The 10,843-nt window shown below is 47.6% G+C and overlaps 2 protein-coding genes across 2 annotated transcripts; both read right to left on the reverse strand.

Annotated features, from left to right (window-relative positions):
* Positions 1–267: 267 nt before the first annotated feature.
* On the reverse strand, positions 268–2,151 carry H6S33_006393 (uncharacterized protein; the record flags this gene model as incomplete). Its single annotated transcript, XM_044837738.1, has 1 exon — positions 268–2,151. One exon carries the CDS (start codon positions 2,149–2,151, stop codon positions 268–270), a length of 1,884 nt encoding a protein of 627 aa, XP_044689920.1.
* Positions 2,152–8,282: 6,131 nt separating this feature from the next.
* Positions 8,283–10,198, reverse strand: H6S33_006394 (uncharacterized protein; the record flags this gene model as incomplete). Its single annotated transcript, XM_044837739.1, has 7 exons — positions 8,283–8,438; positions 8,491–8,973; positions 9,034–9,125; positions 9,210–9,303; positions 9,398–9,750; positions 9,813–9,971; positions 10,048–10,198. 7 exons carry the CDS (start codon positions 10,196–10,198, stop codon positions 8,283–8,285), a joined length of 1,488 nt encoding a protein of 495 aa, XP_044689921.1.
* Between the last annotated feature and the right edge of the window lie 645 nt (positions 10,199–10,843).

Consider the following 10,843-nt stretch of genomic DNA (forward strand, 5'->3'; position numbering starts at 1 on the left):
TTTCTGTTATGTTCTTTGGGTTTCTGTTACGCGAAGGTATTAGTCATCGTTGGATTATGGATGGATATATAAGGGGGCGTTGTCTTGTGCTTTTGTCTGTTTTCCTTCTTCTCTTTCTTCCTTACGCAACCTCTGTATTTTATTCCACGAATACTATTCTTTGTTCGCACTACGTCATAGGGCTCCAACCGGTTTATCATACCAGGTAGAGCCACCCATAGTCTATAGTCAAAGTATACCTTTACGTCTACGTCCACGTCTACGTCACTACCTAGGTTGTATTCCTTGGCACCACAGTCTATCGCCTATAGTCCCCGTGATAGAGGAGATAGATGCACTGCTGTTAGAATCTGAACGATACCACTTCCAAAGGTGAACCTTTCGGCCACATCGCACACAGGCTCCATCGGTCTTTCGCTGTTCTCGAACCGGCTGTGGTATTCCTTTGGTGGCTTCGTCGTAGTCGTGGTATATTGGCTTATTCCCCGACTTGTTCTTGCTGGTGCTCTTCTTATCTTGCCCTTTTTCTTTCTCCTCAGTCTGAGCCCTCCCCTTGATCTTAAACCCCTTCTCCTTTTGCCGCGAGTTCCCACCATTATTCGTCTCCCTTCCTCTCGACTCCGCTTTCCCCAACATCTTCGTCTGTTCTTGATAAGCCTCATAAGCCTTGCCGGCTTGTTCCAACTGTTGGATGTACTCGGAGTCGTCGTCGGTTGGATCGAATCGTGAGTGGCGCTCCCGGATTTCATTTGGTAGTCCTTGGAGCAGGGCGGCGCGATAGGATGCTCCTTTCATCTGAGCATGCTGGTTCATAATCTCCATTCTCGTCAGGTAGTCTCCGATGTTAGCACAGTACTTAAACTGCTGCATCTTCATCGCGTTCTCCATAGCCTCTTGAGTGCTTAAGAAACGTTTCCTAATCTCCTGACGGAACCGAGTCCAAGTAGCGTAGTCCGCGGCTACCGGTCCTAGCATCTTGGTCTCGATGTATGCCATGAACCATTCCTTTGCCAACCCACACGTATACGTTCCAGCGAACAGTACCTTGTTCCTGTCCGTTCGGAACTTCTTGGGCTTCTGCTCGAAGTAGATCTCGCATTCCATGAGCCAATGCCACAGGTTATGCTTCCTGGCATTATCGAACTCAAAGGGTATTTTAGCGAGCGAATCTACGATATCGTCGTCTTCAGGCGGCGCCGAATTCCGGTTTCCGCCTCGGTTCATTCTCCAATTCTTCCGACCGTGCGACCATTCACTGTTATCGTCGTCATCGTCGTCAGAAGGTTCTGGATCTCCCCCAACGTTTCCTCTTGGTGGGTTTTGTGGAGGTTGATTCCCACCATTCCCCCCAACTGGAGCAGCTCCCACCGGTCCTCTGCCACTATTGCCATGCACTGGGCCGGCATCCTGTGGTTGCCTGCCTCCATTTCCTCCTACTGGACCAGCATTTCCTCCTACTGGGCCAACATTTTCGGGTTTCTTGCCATTGCCAACAGGAACCGTTTGGGGTGCATTAGGATCCAAGGGAATACTCACCATGGAGGGTGCTACCGACAAATGTTGTCGTAGACGTTCCTCCATCTCGGCTATTCGTTGGTTTCTTACGTCGTCGGACTGCTTGAATTGTGCCAACAGTTCCCGCTGTTCCCTTTTCTCCTGCTCTCGCTCTTCTCTTGCAACTCTCAGCTGTCGTTCCGCCTCCAACAGTTGGTCCAGGGTAATTCGATGGTTACGGTCCAGAACCTCGTGGTCGGCGGCCCGTGCGGCTTCGTGTACTTGTCGAACATTTTCGACGAGCTCAAAGAGCGATTCGAGATGTTGCTTCTGGGCGATGGCTTCTTGCCGTGCTTTCTTATCCAGAATTTGCCCACTCCCCTGCACTTGTTCCTGGAGGTTTTGTAGCTGCTGCCAAACGGCCTGTCCAGCTGTACCAAGATACCTCATTTGTGCCTCATGGGTATCCAAAAACTCCTGCATGGACCTGGTAAACTGGGCTTGAGTAGAGCGTTTACTCGTTGACCTAGTGTGTGTAGAGGGTCCTCCCTGGAGTAGGGGATCGGGGCTAACAGCCTCAGATAGTACCATAGCGTCCTCTGCGGCCTCATCTGTTACGGCCGAGGTGTCTACGAAATAATCCCTTCGGAATGCCATTGTGGTAAGGGATAATGGTGATAGTTCTTCTTTTTGAGGTGACTTCGTTACTCCAAGTGAACTTGTGAGTAACAATATACTGTGAAGGATGCGTACCAGACCACAAGAGTACACTACGCAGAGCTCAGAGTTCGGCTAACAGCTACAAAGGTAGAAGTCTTCAAGGTCTCTTCAGTCAACGTCGAGTATGATTCTCCTTGATCCGATACGGGCCCCGCGAGCTACGTTATCAACAAAGATTCACTAGAGTTAGCGTGTGATGTTCGACCGTCTTCGACGTAATAGTTCAGGTAGAGTTCGAAGTCACAATAGAATAAAGTATTTCCAAAAGTATAGTCAAATAAAGTTGTAACTCGCGTATCAACGATTTATATTGTTAAGACTCTGATTTCGCCGATGATGGTTTGGCTAGTCAGTGAATGACACAGTATTTATATCCCTCGCTTATGTCTCGAGGACCCAGTCTACTAATAATACAGAATACACTCGGGGCATGCCCGAGACCCTGAAAAACAACCAAGAACATTGAACTCCTAAGTCCGTAACCCAAACTCCTAAAGCCGCTGAAACCCCTCAACCTATTTATCCACTCTTATGCACGTTTCCCTGTCGATGTTTCTTCTCCATCAGCCGTCTGGTGAATAATCGTCAGCGTCGGCTATTCGGAGGTCTCGGACGGCAAGGCTACCTACTCAGGCCTCTTCCCACATCGCTTTCCCACATAGCAGAGTCCTCTCATGCCCACAGGTACCGCCGATAGGTACTCGGTCGGCTGGCAGCTTGCGCCGATTCGCTCCGAGCGGTCCGATCTTCGATCCGATTGATTCCAGCTATCCCTCATATATCCACCGGTACCAAAACACTCCCCTCCGGTGGTTTGACGCTCCGGGGGTTATTATTGGGGTCGATAACGTGTTTTTTAACTAGGAAAACAGCAACTCCGCATTTGGTCGCATATTGATCGCACCACACCTCGTAGGTGCGAACCGGAGTTGATAGTGGTGTTGCCATTAGTATCAAAGAGGATTGGGGTATCTACTAGCCTTTCTCTCACTCCCGTAAATGCTTGGCATGCCCGTAACAGACACAGTATTTATATCCCTCGCTTATGTCTCGACGACCCAGTCTACTAATAATACAGAATACACTCGGGGCATGCCCGAGACCCTGAAAAACAACCAAGAACATTTAACTCCTAATTCCGTAACCCAAACTCCTAAACCCGCTAAAACCCCTCAATCTATTTATCCACTCTAATGCACGTTTCCTTGTCGATGTTTCTTCTCCATCGGCCGTCTGGTGGATAATCGTCAGCGTCGGCTGTTCGGAGGTCTCGGACGGCAAGGCTACCTACTCAGGCCTCTTCCCACATCGCTTTCCCACATAGCAGAGTCCTCTCATGCCCACAGGTACCGCCGATAGGTACTCGGTCGGCTGGCAGCTTGCGCCGATTCGCTCCGGGTAGTCCGATCTTCGATCCGATTGATTCCAGCTGTCCCTCATATATCCACCGGTCCAAAAGCACTCCCCTCCGGCGGTTTGACGCTCCGGGGGTTATTATTGGGGTCGAAAACGTGTCTTTTAACTAGGAAAACCGCAACTCCGTATTTGGTCGCATATTGATCGCACCGCACCTCGTGGGTGCGAACCAGAGTTGACATTAGTGTACAGAGGGTATTGGGGTATCTACTGGCCTTTCTCTTATTCCCGTAAACGCTTGGCATGCCCGTAACAGCCTTTCCTTAGTACCGGAAACAATACCACCGCTACCCCGCTTTTCTCTAAGCGTCAGCAGGTGTTTTCCGATACCCAAGGCAACCACCCTTAGTCAAAGCCTTTGTAACACCTGCAGCCTTGGTTGCCACACAACCGAGGACCTGCATGAATGAGCTGCCACTCAGGTGTAAGCTTAATCATTGCTGTGGAGCTTTCGCTTATTGTAGACTTCCCTAGCCTAGTCCCTGCCTTTCGGCGGACTTACAATGCTCAGAGGATACAGTGGATCACCGGTGAATCAGAGCTTCACTCTGGCTGGTCTTCTAGACACTGGCGAGGCATAGACTCGTCAGTCATTGCTCCCATGAATAGATCCCCTTCCTAGCGCCCGGAATGTAGTTACTCTAACAGCTGGTAGCTAACCACACTGCCGGCACTTGCATATCACCGTGCAACTGGCTTCTAACAATAACTCTCAGCATGTAACCGGGCCCTGTGTGTACTCATACACCAGACAGTTGAAATGGCTCCGTTACACCATCTTACAATTTGCAAAAAATTCTCAACTCTCGAAATGGTACGAGTCGGCGGAGGCGGAGGCGGACCTGGAAGAGGGGATGGAAGAAAATGATTAGGGACGGGATTAGGAAGGGCAGTTTCCTTTTACCTTTTAATTTCCGTTTATTTTTGTTTTTTGATGGATCCAGCGCCCGAGTTCGCTGAGATATGTTATTTCTCCTTGTTGTTGGGGTTTTTCTGGTTGAGTGTCGTTCCGGAATCTCCTTGCTTTTATTTGTGTTCGTTAGTGTTCGTTTTGTTCTTGTTTGTTCGCGTTTGTTGTTTTCTTTTTCTTTTCTGTTCGGTTTGTGTTTTAGGCGGTTGGTTCGGCGTGCGATAAGTCTTGTACTTCAAAGCAATATAAGTTTCTTCTTCTTCTGTATTCTACTCGCTCGCCTCTGGCTCGCGATAGGATTTCTTCCCCCCGAGATGGAGTTATACTGATTCTCGAATTACTTCGGTCCCTGAACTTCCCTCACTCGACACCCCCCATTCTTTGTTCATTCGGTGCCCTCACGGGATGTGTCCACCGTTCACCCCTCGCCAAACCAGTGGCTACTCTCGAAAGCCACCCTCGCCCCTCCTTACTTTCTCTCATCGCACGAGTGATCCCACACGTCGGGTACGCACACTGTCAGTAATCTCCAGTCAGCGAGAACATACTGCCAAAGCGCTCGACAGCCCGCGAAGTTAGCGACCTCTCGGTCGCGAAACTATCGTCAAACTTTTTACCCGAGGTCCCGTGACCTTACCTCTCTTTATCGGCCTTAACCAGGCAACCCTTTTTTACCCAAGGCGGCCCGCTCCCCTCACCCCAACCCAACCGGTCTCCAAGACCACCCTTCAACACAATACGGTCAGCACTTTCGATTGCGACCCCCACATATACTGAGTCTCCGACTCAACCCTTTTTGCATGTCCCCTCCAGAGGACACCACTTTAAACACGACTCGGGCACAGTCTTTAGCCGTTGCTCCAGGGACCGATGACCCCACCATTCTTTAACTGACCTACCGGTCACCACTTCTCAATTCCTCGCTGCCTGACAACCAGATGCCCGAGGACCCACACTCGATCCACCCCCCCTCGCTTTCATACCTGACGCTGTTGCGGTTGGCCTTTCCTGCCTTCGTGCTCGTGGTTTCCCAGTCCTGTTAAGGTTCGTCCACAGATATGACACCGGGAACGTTGGTAATGATACCGTTTCGGTTGAACACCATGTATAGGATAGCGCTCGCTAATGTAGTTGACGGAGAAGTTTGGGGATTCATTCTTACTACGGGGAGGTTTCTTTGCTTGTCGCTTAGATTCTGCTTACCTGTACCACTTGTTATTTGCGCCCTCTTCGTGCGTCGTTTAGTTTATTTGTATGTACGTAGTTCTTGTAGCTGCGGTAGTTAGTTTTTTGTACTTTGTTTTTGCTTTCGGGTTAGTCGGTGGAGGTTGTAGTCGGGTAGTTAGGTGTGCGATAAGCTTCGGCTTCTAAGCAATATAAGTTTCTTCTTCTTCTGTATTCTACTCCACGAATATTACTTTTGTTCTACGCTACGTCATAGGGCTCATCTTGGATCTCCGATCAGGATTGAACCATCCCAAAGTCCATAGTTACGAACATACTCTACTACGTTCTCGCCTCGATTGTATTCCTTGGCACTATAGTCTCTCGTCCATAGACCCACGTTATATCGGAAACACCTGCTGACGCTTAGAGAAACGAGGGGTAGCGGTGGTATTGTTTCCGGCACCGAGGAAAGGCTTCGCCGGAACTTAGTAAGGAGTTAGGAGCAGAGAATAGAGGCCTTCGGAGTATAAGTACTCAGGTTCATTCTCGCCCTTCAGTCCTGTTCTCTCAAGTCTTGATCAGAAAGAAAAACCAAGTTCTTATCGGTAGCAGAGCCCTTAAAGATTATTGAGTTCTAGCGATAGTATCTTTGAATAATCTGCAACCTGATTGTCTATCTTGCACGGCCGTCCCTATTCTATCCGATTCTATTTCTCTTAGAAAGGACCCCCGTTACAATCGGAAATACCGGCTGACGCTTAGTGAAAAGCGGGGTAGCGGTGGTATTGTTTCCGGCACCGAGGAAAGGTTCCACCGGAACTTAGTAAGGAAGTTAGGAGCGGAGAATAGAGGCCTTCGGAGTATAAGTACTCAGGCTCATTCTCGCCCTTCAGTCCTATTCTCTCCAGTCTTCATCAGAAAGAAATATCAAGTTCTTATCGGTAGCAGAGCCCTTAAAGATTATTGAGTTCTAGCGATAGTATCTTTGAATAATCTGCAACCTAATTGTCTATCTTGCACGGCCGTCTTTATTCTACTTCATTCTATATCTCTTAGAAGAGACCCCCGTTACACTTGGAATATATAAAGCAGTACATCAAAACCCTCATCCGAACCATATCTTTTAAACTAAAGTAAGTCCGTATCTAACAAGATATTCATCTCAATTTCATCTTGTGGAATACCATCTTACTCAACATCAATATCATTATTGGCTTCATCCATTTTGCAAATCTTCATATCATTGACAATTAGAACGATGCTGGGAAGGAGCAGGTGTTCTCCCTGTTCTCCAAACACTACGTACAATGGCAAACTACCCAAAGACTTGTCTGCTACATCTATCTCCTAACTTGAGTGTTGACTTACTACTAGTACAAAAGTGTTGATCCACTACGAAAGTGTTGACCCGCTACGAACATTTTGCCCAAATACAACTAAGGATTTGACAGTTGCGCCTCTCACTTATGAGATAGATGAAGTATTCTTTCCGAGAATTGACGGTTGTCAAATACTCTCTAATCACAACATGTTTTGCCCACGACGGCGTCGTGATAGACACAACTTCAAGTTTCGCGTGGCAAACAGGTCAATCTTTCACCACCATTCGACGTTTGCAGCTAGCCTCTACGATTTGTATGGTGAGCCACTAATCGCTACATGTCCTCAAAACGGAGGAGGGGATAGTAGTACAAAGGAAAAGAAGAAAATGATTGACTAGTTTAAAGAAAATGCTCGTTAGATCCCATGGCATCGCTAGTAGATTGAAGTTGATTTATTGATTAATTGTACGCAACCTAGCAGATTGAAGCCACTTTCGTTCTCTATTAAGGTTGTTCACCACATCCTGAGTGTGAGGTCCTCTCCGACGCGAACACTGACTGCTAAAATTGCAATCAAGAGATATTTGGTGAACTCCCTGGGTATGGAACCAGAGTACCGTGAAGTAGGGTCCAGTCGCGGTTTTTCTCGGCAACGACATTTTGAGAGTGATATACGTATTTTTCGTTATATCGGCGAAAAACTAGCCTAATAGGTGATTGCCGAGAAAAACGGCGACTGCAGGTACCATTTTGATGAGAGGTATTCATTCTGAGCAGTTTAAGTCACATACTATCACTCGATGATTGACATTCCTACTTAGCAAGCTATCTTGGCATAGCTTGCAGTACGACCTTCCAGTATTCCGCATCTACGCTCGATTATTTTGTTACTGCCACTTTTAGTTTGTTCCATCATTACATGTATTGATTAGTGGAGCACCCCTGCCTAATCATCCTGTACCTCTCATCATAATATTACATGGCCTGTTGGAAGACATCCAAGGTTGCTATTTAGATATGTCCTTCGCCTTTATTCCACCTATCATGTCATTAGAAGGCCTCTTAACTCCTTCATGTCCCGCCCGCTCCATGACTACACCAGGACATAAGGCAAATATCTCAGGCAGAACAGATTAGGTATCGACAAAAAGAAGGGGAAATGTGTTGAACAGGATGCGCAGGAAGTAAAATCCAAACATTTAATAATAACCCGAGAACCATGCAAAAACTTCCCATCCGAGGCTTTGTAGGCCTCATGATCCTGGAGAGGCTCCCTTTGCAGGTGTGCCTTTCTTCTTCATTAGAGAGTTGAAAAATGCTGATAAAACCTCATTTTGACTCTTGCCATCGCCTCCACCCTGACTAGCCAAAGAAGGCTCCCTATCCGAAGCCCTGCTAGCTTCTCTCTCCTATTTGTCGAATATTAGCGAACGTGGCGCATGACAAGATATCAATACTGACTTTTAATCTTTCCAACATGTTTTCAGCATCGACCTGAATTCCTCCAACATTAAATTGCACTGGTCCAACGTGCTCGATAACCCTCTCACCACTTCCATGATTCTGATTGTTTTTGTCTTCCTTGCCACCCCGAGCTGCTTTTTCCTCGGCTGCTCTAGCTTCCAGGACCTCTAGTTGGGTGGCGAGAAATTCCTGGGTATCAACTGCTGTGACTTCGATAACCTTAACCCCATTCTTATTGAGCAGTGCAATTCCCTCCGTCTCGCCGCGTTTTGATTCCTTGATCACATCCTCGTAAACCTCTACTGCTCCGCCTTCGCTCTCTGGTTCTTCCACGTGCGGTGAAATATCAACACTCCATCCTGAGTTTATTCCCTCTACATCAAAGCCCTCTCTGAGAACACGAATTTTGCCCCATGAGTCCCAATGAGGGGGCACAAGAACTTTGTCACGCTCAATTACATTGTGTTTAAGAACTTGTTGCTGTAGAAAATCAGCATCAATATGGCAATTTTATAGTTGATGTTTTACATAATCACTTACACGTTGTGGCGATGGGATAGAGAGAAGCGAAAATATCAACGGCCGGATTGGAGACGGCGCCGAAGGTGTAGTGTAAATTAATGATGCTCCATCTGAACCACGGTTAGCCTTTGCAACTACCCTGGCTCTCTCCTGATTGTTGAGAGATTTATATGGTGAGAAGAAATTTCACACACGCTTCAGTAAAATTGTCCGCAGAAATTGAAGAACGAAGTCGAATTCTTCCTCCTTCCAACCACGTTCCCTTTCTAACACTTCAATTTTGTCGGCCTATAGGTTAATTCTGCGAAGTCAGTTTTTCTATGCTTTCACGTTCTCAAACGTCAGTAGTTGAAAGAAATTGTTTCCGCACATTTTGGCAAACCACGCATAATGGTAAACCGATGGGTTCATCAAACTCTCCCGGCCCAAGAGGGATTGTTACTTCCCCAACCCCAGCGCCCCCAGAATCAGTATGTGTGCTTCTTCTGGTTTCCCAGGCATGTGTAACTTCATCTAAGGTCCTCCTGCAATCGTCATCCAAGCTAGTAAAGATACCTCGAACTAGCCGAACCCAGGTTTTTATCTCCCGCGTCCAATCCCAAGGTTTGGACCAATCAAGCAAAATGACTATGAGGGTTTCTGGGAGGGTTGCGGCGGTAAACAGGGGACGTAGAAGCGGGATGAATGATGGTGTCGGTTCCGAGATCAGGTATACTCCGAGCCGGGCAAGCACATCTATAGTACACCATAATTAGACGGCGTGAAAGATCTAGGGACGAAGAATGGTAATAGCGCACCTTCGTGGTCAGAATCCAGGACGTCCAGATAAGTGTATCCGAGGGCAAACGCGTTTGCAATTGGTGGTCTTTTATCGGCCTTCCTGTGTCCACCTCCGGATCCTGCCCCACCAACACCTAAGGATTCAACAAACTCTTTTTGGCCATCGGCTGATCCTCCTGTAGGGTTCCGTTCAAAACGTCAGCCCGCCTTTTTCTCAGGATTCGAGACCTCCGTAGACAAGGTTGTCCGTACCTAAAACCAGGATGGACTTTTGAGGTAGCCTTTTCGAAGAAGCAACAGAGGACAGCATGGATGACCACATGTCGTCTTTCTCCGACTCATTAGAAGAAGCATCAGACATCGCGGAAGCTGGACGCTCATCGAAACCGCCGGAGCGGGCCATGACTGATTCGCGATGGTTTGTTTCTGGTTATTCGGTAGATCGATGAGGGTTGAATTGTACGAGACTTAATATTTAACAGCACGGTATAGAAGTATTTTGAGTGAGAGCTCTAGTAATTATAAGATTAGTGGAAGATAGTGGGGGAACGTATCGCAGACGAAGAAGGGGGTGGAGGTGTTACGTGAGTTGTAGCTAGGGAGGTCTCCTCGACCAGTCGGCATGCGCCTATCTCGTGGTATTTGCCGGCGTGTCAAGGGTCAGTCAATTTGTTGTCGATCCCTCAAATTATCAACTTTAGCCAAGTCGTTCCAGATGCAACGCAGGTATGAGTAAAAATACTCTACACTATCAGACCCTTTTGGTATACAGACAATATGTCCATCTGTCACCAGCTCCAGCTAATGCACGATAGAAAGAAGGGCTAGGGTTGCTGGTTGGGGCGTTTCACACACAGTTGGGATGGATGGCCTAAAGTTATAACAGTATGCGATGAGTCGGCAAGCTGCAAAATACATGCACGTCACATGGTGTTATGTAGTAGAGTAGGTGCTTACATGTACTTATCTAGAGGAGATGTACCCACTCTATGTACCTACATAACTTAACCCTGTGTGGCTGCATCCTATTGCACTCCCGGTGCTGTTA

This window comes from Morchella sextelata, assembly GCF_020137385.1.
Source record: "Morchella sextelata strain SCLS chromosome Unknown scls_20, whole genome shotgun sequence".
Lineage (NCBI taxonomy): Eukaryota > Fungi > Ascomycota > Pezizomycetes > Pezizales > Morchellaceae > Morchella > Morchella sextelata.